Source organism: Rhinolophus hipposideros, assembly GCF_964194185.1.
Source record: "Rhinolophus hipposideros genome assembly, chromosome: 13".
NCBI lineage: Eukaryota > Metazoa > Chordata > Mammalia > Chiroptera > Rhinolophidae > Rhinolophus > Rhinolophus hipposideros.
In genome coordinates this window covers 8,188,691-8,205,013 of record NC_138059.1, presented here as the reverse complement: position 1 = coordinate 8,205,013, position 16,323 = coordinate 8,188,691, and the positions used below count along the sequence as shown (strand labels likewise).

General features: G+C 35.0%; 1 protein-coding gene across 19 annotated transcripts in view; it reads right to left on the bottom strand.

Moving 5' to 3' along the window:
• The window catches only part of CYRIB (CYFIP related Rac1 interactor B), a 129,229-nt gene that overhangs the window by 18,194 nt on the left and 94,712 nt on the right, over positions 1-16,323 (bottom strand). For 12 of the 19 annotated variants that reach the window (XM_081070180.1, XM_081070176.1, XM_081070163.1 and 9 more), the window contains 2 exons: positions 11,756-11,838; positions 4,919-5,040 (listed from right to left, as the gene is read on the bottom strand). In XM_081070180.1, the coding sequence (XP_080926306.1) occupies positions 4,919-5,040; positions 11,756-11,828 (195 nt within the window). In that variant the 5' untranslated portion in view covers positions 11,829-11,838. Of the gene's footprint in view, positions 1-4,918; positions 5,041-11,755; positions 11,839-12,734; positions 12,818-16,323 lie in introns of all 19 variants that reach the window. The other 7 variants (XM_081070171.1, XM_081070168.1, XM_081070172.1 and 4 more) reach the window with 3 other exon arrangements.

The following is a 16,323-nucleotide window of genomic DNA, read 5'->3' as shown; positions in this document are numbered from 1 at the left end:
AAAAAAAGTTAAGATTTTTAAAAATCACAAAAGTATACTTTTTACATTAAAAAATAGGTTTCAGCAAAAGTCAGAAACCCAAGTATAATCTATAAAATACCGACTAAAGGAATGCTGAGAGGGCCTTCTCCACTCCATAGATACAACAAACCTACTGTAATACATTCTTGTTAACCTTGCAATGGACATGGATATAATAGAATAAGAAATCACACAATATATGGTTGTTGAATGTATTATGTCTTGGTACCTTTTAGAACCATAAAAGGAAACCATCTTATAATGTTCCCCATGCCGCAGACAGGCTTTCTTAGTAGTTCTTTGTCAAATAATTATTATAACGGAATAAAAGAAACCGAAAAAGGAAGGCAATAAATGAAATAACATACCAACTCTGGGAAAAGACTAAGAAACTTGCAGTAATTCAAATTCCAGGGTCCAAAGTAGCTTTAAGAATCTTACCAAACACTTAAGATCTAAATCAACCTGAAATATGTGACCTAAAAATTGTCATACCAACTCCCTCTAACTAAAATCGTTTTCTGGAGTCCACGTTTTCTTGGGTTTTCCTGAATAAGACTGTGAAAACTAGTTGCAAATTTGTTAAGGGGAGAAAATAAACCATAATCTAGAGACCTTAATATAAATAGGAGTATGCCTCTTTTTAGGCCCAGTCATTCAAACCACCAGGCAATATTTTGTGAACATAGAGAGCTATTTCCAAAGAAATGTTCTTTTCTTGCTTTCACCTTTCTTTTGCTTTTCTTAACCTTTTATGGAACTTAATGCTCTTTCCACAAGCTGGTTTGCCTCCTCTAACATCTTCTAGCAATCAAAACACACCATCTGAAACTGAAACTCCTAAGCAAGGCCAGGGTTCGGGGGCCCCCTATAAACATTATCAGGAGGTACTGACATGTTTAGATTTCCCCAAGGCACTAGTATTCTGACTCCATCTACGCAAAACCAAAAAACAAGAAAGCAAAACAAAATTGAAACCAGATACTCAGAGGATGCCCTGACTAAATTAGCTACAAACTAAATAAATGGGCTATATATTGCCTAAGCAATGTGCTTTATAACCCTGCCACTATATTCAAATTTTCTTGATTTTTTTATATAAACCTTTTAAAATGACGCTTAAACACAGGAGTCTGAAGCGAATCCCACGCATGTGACTATCCAGAAGTATTTTCATGGTAAAGACAATCTGACACTACAGCATATGACAATCTTTATTTCACATTATATTAATGTGAGTATTTCAAAGGAACTGGGACATTATCCTGATGTATATGAAAAACACTTAGCCTCGGCCCAGTCTCAGCAATGTTTGATAGCAAGTAGTAAATAACTGTTTATTTTATTTATTATTCAGGAAATGAGCAAGTAGATAAAAAATTCTAATTTATTTTCTTGGCTAGAGAAACCAATCCAACTTTTCTTGCAAGGATCTAAAAACGATTTTCTAAGTATCTCCTCATTGTCATAATATCAAAATGCTCCAGCAAATGTCACCCACTTTCATAATTTGATACGAGTTAACTACTTCCTGGCTCTGCCTTGCCTGGATTTAGAACTGAAGACTGGCTGCTCTTTTATGACACCTTACGGTTCTTACAACTCTGATTCCTCTCCTGATTTCACATCGGTTTTACTGCTGTTCGATCATGTTTTTGGTACAGCACCCACTACCGCCCAACAGGCAGAAGAGCACTTGTAAACGTCAAAGCTGAGGTTGTCACCAAGCAGGTAGTCTAACTCATTTTCAGAACTGGTGAAACTGTTAACAGATATATCAAAACATTAGTGGAAAGTTCTTATTTCCATCTCTAGTGGTTTCTCCTAGAGAATAAGCTTTGCTTATTTAATAGATTCTACATTAAATCTAATTTTATTAAGAGTCCTATTTAATAAAATGCAATTTAAATAAAATATATATAATTCAATAGCATCTTTTGGAGACTATTTTCAAAAATGTAAGATGCTTATGCAAGTGTACAAATAATTTTATAGATCTTATTTTACAACACATTGCCAGACTCACTTCCAAAAAGACAACCATTTGGCAATACCTTCTGCACTGATTAAGACAACCTGTTTTTTCACAAACCAATCAATATTGAGCTTTTAACAATGTACTATTGTATACAGTAAAACTTCTTGACAGTGATGTGTGCTTATTAGCAAACCTGAACTTTTTTCTACTGTCAGCGCTTTCTCACAGGCAGAGGGGTTCTAAGTCTTCATGCTGACCTATGACAGTTATGGTGGTTGTATCTGTTCTCTGTATATTTGGTATATAGTCAATTTTTATTTGTACCTTCCTTTCTTAATTTAAATTGGTTTTCTACTATTCATAAATCTTTTCTGCTTATATAGTTAAACCCAAACATCAATATACATTCCTCAGTGAAAATTTCTTCAACACATTTATCTGTCTACAAAAGATTTAAATGCTGTTTTTTAAAAAGAGTTTGCTAGCTTACATATATATCTCTTTTATTGACCTAGTTCTCTGTCTTTAATTCCTTTACCCAACAGTTTAACGATGGTACCTTTACAATAAGTCTCAAAGCATTGAAAGGTGAATCTCTTACCATTGATTTTTATTCTCCTACTGATTTTTTAGTGTTCTTCAGTATTATTTTTCTATGACTCTTTTTTTTTTAACTTTGAAACATTTACTTTCCCACATGACCACTCATGGAACACTATGAGTGAACTGTATGTGGCCACATTTTCTATCTCCTCAGGAAAGCACAGTGCCACTTAGTAACTATAAAGAACATCAATCTTTGGTTATAGCATTAAAGAGCTCCAGATTTCATAGCCCCAAAAGCCCTCCTTGAAATAACCTCTATATAAACTTTCAGTTTATTTTACTCTCTTCTAGAAGATTACAACTGAATCTTATATGCATTCAATTACATCAACATCAAGACTTTGGGGAAAACCCTGCCCACACAGAAGCAGACCTTTAAACCCTTCCACGTAGGAAGTTTTAAAAAAATTCTAAGAGTTCTACCTAAAAAAAAAAGAAAGAAAGAAAGAAAAAGAAAGGAATAAAAATCAAATAGGTAGTGGCATTTTTTTCTTTACTATTTATGGAGACAACTGTAACCAGTTGATTAGAATTCAATTATAAAACAAACTTTAAAGAAGCTTAATGATATAATACTGATGAACATTTTAAAAGAAATAGCAGCACAAATAATCAACACGGAGAAACTATGAAACATTTTTAGAACAACCTGTGAACTGGTGTGACCTGTAGGGAAAGAATAATTTATCAACTAGTAAATTAGGATCCTGCTTAATGATTTAAATCTTCCACTTCCATAAATGTTTGATTTTTTCAAAGTATGTTTAAATGTTTAGAGAACCTGAATGTCACAGAAATGGTTACATGTCTTTATTTATTGAAATCTTAAAGTTTTATTTAAACTAATGATAATGACAAGATTAGTCTAAAACTCTCGTATTTCTTCAACAGCTACTAACTGCTTGCAAAGCACTGCACTAGCTGCGGCTAACACAAAGGTCAGTGAAAAACCAGGTCTACTCTCCTCAAGCTGGAGGTACAGTGGAGGAGAGAAAAACATCAAATATTGATGGTTCTTTAAAAAAAAAAAAAACCTGGTGGCTACCATATAGGAAACATGTGCAAAGTACTAGGGCAAAGGAGTAAGAGGAGGAAGTAGGCGATCATTGCGATTTGAAGAAAGGATAGGAATTGAACAGGAAAAGAAAAAAGGAAGGTGCATATGCCAGACAAAAGCAAAGGCAAGGACGGGTACATGGGTGAGATGTTCCAGAAGAAGCAGTCGGGTACAGGAGAGGGAAGGTAAAAAAGGAATTCACATGATGTCACTTCCCTCAGTTAATGATACCACCAACTAATCTAAACTAGAAAACATGGAATCATCTAACTCCTCTACTTTTCCATTAAACATCCAGCCAACCACCAAAACCTGTGTCCCCTTAACCCAAAACATTTCTTGAATTGTCTTCTTCTGTGCCTGCACTTGACTCTGCCTTCACTATTCTCCAAACGCTATTAGAGGAACTGAGTTGGATATGAACTGTAGATTGATCCTTGCTAGCCTTTGCACAATTAGTTACAAAGAATAGTAAGAGAAGCAGAGTTGGGGATAAATGAAGAAACAAAGCCTGGCCCATGCCTTCGAGAAATGTGGTAATGAGAAAAAGGGGCTCGGGTGTTTCTTTGAGTAGTGCAGGACAGCTGAGTATGTGTATATGCGGAGGGAAAGAAGTCAGTAAGAGAAAAACAACAAAAGATGTAAGCAAGAGAAGGAACTGATTAAAAGAATCAAGTTCCAGAGGAAGATGGAGAACAAACAAAGGTAGAAAAGCCTTTGTCTTGGTAAGAAGTAGAGACACAGCTTCTTCTGAAACACAGAAGAAATGGAAAAAGAGGTAGACAGAAAGAAACCTGGTAAGTTCAGAACTTGGGGAGAATAAAATTGAGGTGGTCCACACCGAACGCTTCTGTGGTATCAAGTCATCAGACAGAGTCGGGGGCTTGCAGGCCTCAAGGACAACTTCAGCTTTCCCCAAGGACGCTTAGGAGGAGCGGGAAAAACAGACTGGCGGGAGAAAAAAGCCAAAGAAAATTCTGTTCTCTCCTCCTCTCCAAACAAAGGACAAATAGTTCCCCATGGAAACTGCAAATTTCAGGTGTGAGAGCAACCAAAAACAAAAACAAAATTTTTAATATATGCAAATTACATTATTTGTAGCACAGTTTTCCTTTTACTTTTATATCACTGCAACCACTTTCAAAATAATGCAAGTGCTCTTCCTTTACATATAATATTTAATACGTAAGAGAATTCTGAAGTATAGAAAACAATAGATGAAAATTTCAGTTTAATGGAAAATGCGTATGTTTTACCTCTCGTATTTCATGGCCAGCTCCTCTATATGACTGCAAGTCCTCCAAGATGCCTTCTGCATCTTTTAACACTACATTCACCTGATTATAAATTTCCTTCTCAGACTCTGTAGGCTGGGCATCTAAATAGCAGGAAAGCACAAGAAAATTCACAGTCACGTGATTTTTTTTTTTTAGTACATGTATAACTCTAAGCAATCCAAATTTCTAAAAATGATTAACATTTCATTCAGTGTAAACTTTGCACGTTTGAAAAGATTGATAATTTTTCCATGGTTCTGCACTTGAATAACCAGCCTCAAGTTTGTAAATATCACAAAGAAACAAGGGAACACCAAACGTTACTATTTATTAGTTACAATCATGACTTGGTATAGTAAATGAATTTGAAAATTATATTAGGTTGGTGCAAACGTAATTGTGGTTTTAAAAGTTTAAAAAAATGCAAAAACCACAATTACTTTTGCACCAACATAATAATTCAAAATTTAAATTGTGATAGCATAATCACTTTTTCTACTACTTTCATCACGATGAGTAACGACTATAAATTCATCAGTAATGGTCTATTTTAATGCAACAGAAAAGTCTTACTACTATAACTGCTCATCGATGGTTTAACACTTAACGCGACTTTATTTTCCTATAAACTTCATTTTAATGATTGAATTTCGATGTAAAAAATCAAAAAGTTTTTTGAAAGAACAGTTTTTGATGCTCCTCTTTTCTGTACCATTGAACTTCTCTGCTGCTGAACATAAGGTCAAGATCCCTGCACAGAGAGGTTCAAATTATGAAACAGCTTCAGAATGACTAGATAATAAAGTCCTATATTACCCAGTTTTCAGCCCACAATATTATCAGTGAAATTCTTCAATACTAAAGTGAAAACTGAGTTCCTACATCCCTGAGGTTTAGTGAGAGAACATGAAGGGAAAATTATAGTTACAAAAAGCACAATCAGGAACACAAACATATGGGCATTTCCACCACCTGCAGTGTTAGCCACACAACATATATTAGCACATGACTAAATCTGGATTTCTCTCTGCTGGACTCCAGGTAAAAGAAATTCTGTTTTTAATATTGTGGTCATTTCTTTCTGTAAGGATAAATCTTTTTATTTTTAATAATTTTATTTTTTGGAGGATAATGGGTGTTCTGTGAGGAAACAGAGGTTGTCTTCCCAACTAGGCTACATTCCATACTAGAGATAAGGCATTAAGCACTTAAAATGACAAACATTATGATTACTTTAATGTTTTAGAGAAAAATTATGCTGGCAGAATTCCTCCCGGCTAAAATTTTCTTATGAGGGTACGGAAGGCAGACCAAATGTATAATATGAATTAACATTTCTGATAAATCTTTTTGTTTACCAATCATATGAAACTAGTACCTAGACTTTTCTTTCTGTACCCTTTCCACCTCCCCACAAATACACAGTGATTGATTTATTCCTTTCCTTACAAAATTAAAGAAACTTCGTGCATACATGAAAGTAGGAGTCCAGATGCCTAAAAACTGTAACTTTATTTTGCACTTGGGGCAAGCCATAATTCAATTCCACCTATTAAACCTGCCAGCTAGTCAAAAATATACCACGTATTTTTTAAAATCAATTATAGTACCAAATTTTAATTTCAGCATACTTAAAATAGTACTACAGAAACAATAAAGTAACATTTATGTGCAAAGCCAACTTAAGAATCTGTATTCTCCAATCTGTTCCCTTATTTTTCAAATCTTTTTCAAATTCAAAAATCATGTATTTTTTTAATAAAAATATTATGATGAAATAATTATACAAGAGGAGCCAATTGAAAAATTAAAAAGACTGTATCCAAAGCTACAAAGGTATTACTGGGAGCAAATAGTGATATTGTAGCTAAATGATTTTTTAAAAATCAAGAGTTCGTCATTTAGCAGTAAAATCCTTTCACATTTAGCCAGACCACATTCTCCAAAGTAATAGTTAGACACACATTTTTTTAAAAGGACACCTCATAACATTTATACTTACAGCAGGTGCAGTAGAGAAAAATACTTTTTACATGCAAAAACAGCATTTTTATACTTTTTCATATGGATTGTGACTACAGACATACATCCAGAGTAAACACATATCAAAGTTTAAATTCATGAAGAGGGAATTCATGACAGAAGACAGTATCTTGACTTTTATATATCAAAAGATTTTTGTAAAGTTTGCAAATACTAAACTATGTATTTTTAGTGTGGTGGCTAGTTGTTAACAGAAAATGTGACAGAGACTTACATACAAAGATACATTATCAAGTAGACTTAAATAGACCTTGGAAGTGATTAATAATTATTAAAGATTTAACAAGTACCAAGAAATTTAAAAATAAAGAAGATTTCAGTTTCCCCTAAGGGTGGAAAAAATACCCAGCACCACACTGATTAAACATTTTTTAGACTGTCACGGGAAAGTCACATTTATAATTTTGAAAGCTGCTGAAGACTGCTGTAGAAATGAAGACAAACAGAAATAGCAGACAGGTAGGCACTATTTTACTGACAGCAAGTCATGCAAAAGGGTGAAATACTAGGGAGGGGAAAAGACTGTATAAAAGAAAGCTTTTTTTTTTTTTTTTTCAAAAAATGGTATCATATAATGCACCCAAGACTTGTCACTTTGATTTTTCATAGCAACGAATGGAAAACGTTACTACTTGAAGAAAAACGTACCACTTAGCCAGCTAACAAAAGGACATTCGTTTGATTGCAAAATAATGTATTTACTACAGAGTAGGCAGTGATTACTCATCAAACTTAGTTTTAAAGCTGTTCAAGGGAGATGACAGCACGTTTCAGCTGTTCTTATTGTTTGAAGATAAAATATTTTAATAATTTCATACCAGTTTCCTATAAAAGAATCACTGAAAATAATTGCTAAAATTGATGTTGTTATGGTACAAAAGGAGGCAAAGATCAGCTACAAAAGGAAAAGTAAATAAAAAGCAACTCACATAAAAACGCTAACTGAGGTTAGAGGTCTTTCTGCTTTAATCCTGCATTCATTCAGTAAATATTTACACTCGGTCTCCGTGAGCCTCATGGAGGCAGGGACCTCAATGTACAGTAATACCACTGTAGAGAAGATAAACTCAGTATCTAGTAGATTTTCTATAATAAGTATTTGTTGAATGAATGAGAAGGTACAGATATAAAAATATGCCTCCAGCATGAGTTAAAGGAGGCTATTAGCATTTTTATCTCTGAAGAAATAAAGTTCTGCATCATTTTAGAAAAATAACTATAAGAAAATTCCACCAGAATAAAGACATTTCAAAGTACAGGGCAAAAGCAATTGAAAATATGCAAGAGGTACAATGGAAAAATAAAGTTAGACTATAAGAGTGGGTATCAATATTTGTAAAAGGTGGGGGAGGACAGGTAACACAAAAGACACAAGAACTGGCAAAAATGTATGACTAAATGGAAAGGCACTAAAACAAACAGAGAAAGTGAGAATCTATTTCTAATTTACAAATACCCACCTATATTCACCTGTATTTACTCTCCTACTTTGGTCTAACTGAAGATAAGCAAATCAAGATCAACTAACAAATATTGAACTTCTTTCATTTACAAAACACTAGGCTAAGACTGGGCAGGGACATAAAAATAAATCAAAATCCCTCTTCTCCACAATTTAGTGAATATATATGTATATACATATATACACATGTATATATGCCATAAATTAACAATGTCATTATAAAATAAGAAGCTCCAAGAACTAGAATAGGTTATACAGGCCCCAATTCAGTGCTTTTTATATGCTGTCACTGGCATAACTGCTGCCCAATTTCATGGGGCAATTCTGAGCTTTTATCTTAACTGAACCATTATTTTTAAAATAAAATCTTATCATATACATATAACTTGTTTTAGGAAAAAGACCCTCTTTCTAGTACCTCAAGAATAGATAACAATGAAAACACGGATTGTCACTTCATGCCTTAAGGCCTCTGTACATGTTCCTTCTACAATGCCCTTCACTAAATTAGCCTGAAACATTCTACCTCACCCTCCATGGCTGAACTCAAATGTCACTATCAGAAAAGTCTTCTGTGATGCCCAATCTATTCACTGCTAAAGTTAATCCTTTCCTGATCTATACCTTGAATGTAAATTATGTAAAGAAAATTATTAATTTTCATTTCTATCTCTTCTACTAAACTGAGACCTCCCAAATGGCAGATGTTGTACCTTTGTTCTCTTTGCATGCCCTGCACCTACTTGCTGGCACATAGGAAGCAAGCCATAAATGTGCGCTGAACTGAAGTGAAAAACAGCACTTGTGTGTGCGCACATGTAAGTAAAGGGAGTAATGATTTACAATAAAGATCGAGTCTTCGTTGTGTAAACCACAGGATTCCACCAAATCCTGTACTAGGCATGTACTAGAATACTTAGTTTGTATACAACCTGATGCAAAACGCCAGTACATCTAGCTGTACGGAACTGTTTCCACAGTTGCCCAATCATGGAGATAGATACACTGCGCTCGATTTAACCAATTAGAAAGATGGAAATAGTAAAACTAAATTACTCTGGTAACCTGAATATTACTCTTCATCTAAAAATAGATAACGGAGTACTAAATACTTCAATAAAAAGAATGTTGCTTTTTTCTCCACAATCATAAGGAACTGACGAATAAACTGTTGGCAATTCAGAGTCTGGTATAAAACAGTTTGAGAGAGGACCCATCTGATGGGCTGAGGTCACTCACCCTAGTATCCTAATGATAAGGTAAACTTTTAGCAAAAGAAAAAAGATTAAGATGCAAATGGAAGAGATAAAATTAAGAGTATTCTAATGTTAGCATAAAAAAAAAACGTATTTTAAAATCTAAATAAGAAATAACGGGTAAACTCTGGCCTAGTATACAGTATGTGTTCACTAAATTTCTTTCCCAGTATACCAGTAATTGTCAAACCAAAAGTTCTACATTGGCTGACAGGCAACAAATACCAGTTTAAATTTATATCTGCCTTTAAGAAGTTAGCACTTTATATATAATTCTTCATTACTGGTTATTGCTATTGTTGCTGTCCTTAGCAATTTTCACCTTTTCCTGCCACTAAATTAGCGATTTAAATTTTAAGGATGATCCAACCCTCCCCTCCCCCGGAAAACCAAGACCAAATAATATTTTACACACTACGGTAAATCCATGCTTCTCACTTGACCGCAACATAACGCTAGGCTTATACACAGATCAAGTGCCAAGTCTTGAACAGGATCCTGACTGTACAAAAGCCAAGATTCTGCAAATGTAAGGGATCTGAGACAAAGAGTAAAAAGGAGACAGAACAACAGAAAAACACACAAGACCAAGTTTGAAACAGATGCAAATAAACTAAAATACAGCTGTCATGTAAGTTGCCTCATCTGAAAGAATAATCGTCAAGTCAGCAATCTGCTCAACATCCCCTAGCAGATTCAAGTTCATGCTAAACATGCACTTAAAGCAGCACTGTTAAATTGTTGAGAAGGGTCAAGAAAACCAATATTCATTTAATGACGTTCCCCTAAAAATCCAGCAATTTATGATGGCCCTGATATTGACATCACTGCTCTTTGCTAGCTGTGTACAGCACCCAAACTGTAACAGAACATTTATAGGAATGTAATAAAAGTAGAAAAATATCAGAGACCATAAATTATTCCATAAAATGGAGATAAGCTATAAATTGATGTGTTCCTATGAACTATCCTGGTTTAAAGACAGAAATACATAAACTATTCATAAAGTAGAATGAATTGCATAATAGCACATAAATTGAAGTTGATGGAAAACGCAGTGACTCTGGGTATTTATTTTAAGGGATTTGTTTATTTTGTTTTTAAAATCAGAAAAGGTCTTAAATTTTAAGTATTTAAAAATCTGTGCAAATGTTTTACTCTTAGGTGATAACACAAAGGGGATCACGTGATTTACAATCTAAAGGCTCTCTCTTCACCCTTTCCTAACAATTTCTAATGATCAGTTAAAAATAGCAACATTCACACTAAAACATCAATTTACTATCATTCTTCTCAATTTGACAACCAGACAAGCTAAAGCAATAGTGACAGCCAAAAGGGCAAAAGCTTTTCAACATGCATGGGGGTGAAACGACACTTACCTGCCACTCTTAGACCATATTACAATAGGTCATGCAACATAAAACAAACAGAAGGCAAATTACTTAAAGGTTTGTGAACCCATTATTTTTGTTTTTAGTTAGAAAAAATAAATTCCTGAAGTACATATAATGAGTTTCTTAACTTTTCAAATTAATTATCTGTAAAGATTAAATAATTAAGGTTCACACTTACCTTTTAATATTATGCCCAAATTACTGAGCTTTGAATGGCCTTCATGAACAGATTTGTATTAAAATACTTCAATAGACACAGAGTTAATAGTTAATTTTTCTCAACTGCCATAATTTTCCCCCAAATATTGCTTCTATTAATAAATCTTGAAGTAGCATTTGTCCTTTCCACTAAAATTTTTCGTAAAAATGTTTTCATTAGAGAATCTCAAATGTTTTCATTAAAGATCTCAAATTATAAAATAATGTCCAATAAGAGATATGAATTTCTTATAAAAATTCAAATAAAAGCATTTTATCACAATCTACTCTATAAACTGACTTCCAGTTCTAGAAGGCACCAGAAATTTTACTCAAAACAATTCATAGCTCAGTCATGCAAAGCAGTTAAGAAGATGGCAAAGTGGAAACATTCATTTAGTGCAAGACAAACGCAGTCTACTGCAGGCAAACAGAAATAGATATAAAATCATCTTCTCACTTTCAAAATCAAGGAAAAAATTTGGCCCCTGCTCAAGGTCTGTGCATGTCAAAACTTTAAGAAGATTCCCCATGTTAAGGTACCTGTCAAGACAAGAATGAGAAAAGAGAAAATATCCCTTTATAAAAAAGAACATCTGAAATTGACTCTTTAAATAGTAACAGGGAAAATGTTCATTAGGCCATGAATTCATCCTTCAGGTTACCCCGACTGTGCTCTGGCAGGCAGCAAACCGGGTTCTCAAGGTGTTGGTATGTAGGACCTAGGGGGGAAATGTGGTTTTCCTGTACACAGTGGCACAACTGCTGCTCTAATTCTTCGCAAAGTTCTCAAGACAAGGTTCATTAATGGCCTTATAATGAAAGATTCTTTAAGTATTCCAATAGTGCTAGTATTCTGAAAAAGAAATTTCTGATTGAGAATTATTCGCAGGTAATCTTGTTTAAAATATTGCACGGAAACAATTTATTTCAAAGCCAAATATCAAGAGTCGGGGCTACAGCTCACCTTGCCATTTTATCTTAAAATTAGCAGAATGTTAAAGTTACTTCCTGTATGCCATTAAAAATAAAGCGTGTATATTTCTAACCAAATTTGGATTGTTAATAATTGGTGGAGGTTATTGCAGTATTGATTCTGGATATGCAGCACAATTCTGATTTCTTATAAAATACTTGCAGGATTATAAGCATAGTCACTAAGGCATACTGTTAGAATGCTCATCATAAGGCCGCTTGCTTCATGGACTAATGAAAGGACGGCACTGGCTACAGACTCAACATGATTTTAGCAAATGAAAAACTAAAGAATTATACATATGATGGTGATGTTTGCCTACGATTGAGGAAAAAATCATGCAAACTCTGATTCCCCATATTTCATTAACAAATATTCTGGCTGGCCTTCACTGTGGTGTGAGTATAATTAATCTTTCACCTTTACCATTGTGCACCAGCCGTGAAGGGCTAAAGAGACTTACTTTCAAAGTCCAAGAAAAAATGTGCTGCATTGTGGTCTATGTCCCTGGTTAGCACCTTAATGAGATTACCCATGCCAGCAAACCTAAAAATAAAAATGGCAACATCATTTAGTTCCAGTAAAAAAATTTTAAGCAGAGGCCTGGGATTCGGCAAAGGCTGGCTTGCTCATAATTACCAACAGGTGCAGGTTTATATGCTCTGGCATCGAAAATTTGGAACAAAAAGCACATTTGGCTCTGAGTTTAAGTTCTCACCCCTCTTTTCCACATATCAAAAAGTTACATAAACAAAATTGCAAAAAGATTATTAGATTTTTACATTTAACTTGCAATATTTACATTTGATTAACCTATGCTAATGTTACCCCTTTAAAATGTTTGAGGCATATATCCTCAATTTAAATTAACATCAAAATAGATTTTTTCAAATAAGTAAATATTAAGACCATTATTTTTAAATAATAGGGATATTTTCCTTCTGCAGATCAAATCCTATTGGGAATACAAGGAAGACAGTATTCAAACCACATTTAACCATTAAAAACTGAAGGGAGTTATCAATTAATGACCTATTTAAAAATTTTACCACACATAAACCAGTATTTCTTACATCATCTATACTCTGAAGATTAATCAAACTTCTAATTATTTAACTCATAAATTATTCAACAACATCAACTATATATAACCAAACAAAGTATTTAACTTAAAAATTAACATAACAAACCAGTACAAAGGGTGCCAGCAATTACCACAACTTAGTAAGTTTGGAGAGGAAAAACTAGTGAAAATAAGGTATTGGCACCAATCTTGCCCCCAAATTTGCTATGACTCAGTGAGGATGGAGGGGAAAGGTGGTGTCAGAACACCAGGTTCAAACCTGGAAGTTGGTATGGTATCACAGGTAATCTCTCCTGCCTTCCCCCAATCTCAATGCTTTTTCACTAAACATGGAACTGCTGGCAAATATAAATGAAACCAAACATAAAAAGAACAGTATTTTTTTATCAATGAAAGAAGACACCTTATTACTCACCCCCATTACAAGAAGTCTGAAAAGAGTTAGCCTTCTGGCCAGCTGTGCTGTCCCCCTCTCCTTCACCTAGTCCCCTGACAATGGCACGTCCCTAACTTTAAACTTCCCAAAGAGGAAATAATAGCATATGTGTAACAGTTATTTGCTTTAGAGATCCAAGTCTCATAGACTCACACACACAACTCTAGCTTACTAGCTGTTTGACCTTGAGAATGCTAGTTAACCTTTCTGGAACTCATTTTCTTCATCAGTAAAATATACATAATCATGGTGACTGTCTTAAAGGGTTATTACAAGAGTTCAATGAGATTAAGTACTGACTTAGCGTGGTATATGGCACACAGAAAGCATTTAATAAATGTTGGCTGTTACCACTGTAGCCCAAGAATCACAATATAACTTTTAAAAAGCAATAGCCCTATTTCTTTGACTACAAACCAGTCTTCCATTCATCAATCAATTTCAATGTTATAGATCAGAATACATCACAAAGCCTATATGTAGCCCATTTTTGTCAAGAACAATGCTGAAATGCTGTCCTGAAATTAATCCTCAGACCATCAGCAGCACAGGAGGGTGGGAGAAAGGAGATCAGGTTTCCTTACCTTTTCACTTTCTGCACGCAGTCGATCCTCAGGGAAAATATTAAAACTAGCCAAGTTTGCGGCATTTTCCTCCATCCCCTTCTGCAAACTTCTTTCACTATTTAGTCCTTCCTTCGAGGCGGCCCAGCCAAATGTGACCCTGCACCCCTCACCCTGCTTCACACTTGGTTTGGACCTACTCACTCTCCACAAGTGCTCAGATTTAGAATTCCTTGCTTCTTCCTCCCAAATGTACTCTCAGTTTGCAAACGGCCCAGTGTACCTAGCACAGGCTTCTCAATCTCAGCACTGTTAAAAGTGGGGGCTGTCTAAGTCTTCTGCTGACGGGGGCTGTCTTACATGCTAGGGTCTTTACTAGCACCCTCAGCCTGTGGACACTAGATGCCAGCAGCAACTCCTCACACAAGTCGTGACAACCAAAAATGACTCCAGGGATTGCCAAATGTCCCCTGGGAAACGAAGTCACCCCTGGCTGAGAACCTCTGGTAATACAATGCGGTCCAATAAAGTCCCTCTGCCATACAGCACACAAGACAGACGCTGTGCAGACAACATACATCGTGTGTGTGTGTGCGTGTGTGTGTGTGTGTGTCCTTGAACAGAAATTCATGGAATTTTTCAAAGACCTGAAAACAGTCCATTATGGTATCATCAATTGTCGTATCTTTTTTCATAAGGATAAACAAAAAAATTAAAACCATATCCTGGTCTCGCATAGTTAACTCTTCAGCCAAAAACAAAGGAAACCAAACCTTCCGTCGCTCCGGTGTGACTGATTTCAATGAGTATGACATAGTGGCTAACTGTCAGTTCTGTTGGTTCAAAGCCAACTCTGCACTTTGCATTCTTGTGACTTTAGTCAAGAATCCTCACTTTTCTCACACATAAAATGTAAATAATAACACACATCTACTGCAGAGGGTTCATAAAGTCACAGATTGGTGGAGAGAAGCCAAACAAACCTCCAGACCGTGCCTGGCAGTCTGCTGGCGCCTACTGCCGGGCCTGACCCCGGAACCTGTTCCCAGGAGCAGAACCTGTGGAGTGTGAGGCTTCGGGGGCGGTGGCGCCGTATGTATCTCCTGCCACAGGGAAGCCAGTCTGTCACCAAAACATGAAGCCAACTTGCAGTGGAGAGTCACAGAAAGTGTCCTAAAAGCATTAATTTCTGATTCCACTTATTCCCAAATTCCAGCTGCCACTTCCCTCAGTTTAAGTTGCTAGATTTTCCTCTGGTTTTAAGATGTTCTAGTTTCTTTCAACCAATTTCCCCTTTACCTGTTTGGCTAAATTGAAATTTGTTTCAGTCATTTGCATCTAAAAGAGTTCTGACTAATAAGACTTCTAAGTGTCAGATGAATAAATAAATCTGATATAAAGGACACCAAAAGATATAAAAGATTTTCAGATTATACACAATTTGGTCCAAAATACTACTGATTATTTTAGAGGCACTATTTCAAAATAAATGATAAATATTGTCATTTAGAATAGTAAATTGCACGTCTTAAAGTCTGAATTTAGGTGAAAGCTAAAGAATTCTCTTTCAAATAACTTTTACTGTAACCCTTGGATTTAAGCTAAATATAATAAATATTTACTAAGCAAGCTAAGAAGAAATTTAACATGAAATTAATACACAGAAACCAGATATAGTTTACTTGAAGTGTGTGTAATATTTCTGGTGCAATTTTGTGACAATGAGCTCTTCTTATGTTACATGTTTGTTTCAAAGTTGGCGACTTATCTGGAAAGGAACACACTCTTCCTGGCCGGTAGTCTGTGGAATGTATTTTTGAGTTCACAAAAGGCACTTAATATATTGGACCGGACCATTTTCCCACACAACATTTGAAAAGACATTTCCTTAATTAGAATAATAGAATCCAAAAGAAACACAACTATACACTATAGTTAATATACTATTTCTTCTCTCTTTCTAGAACAT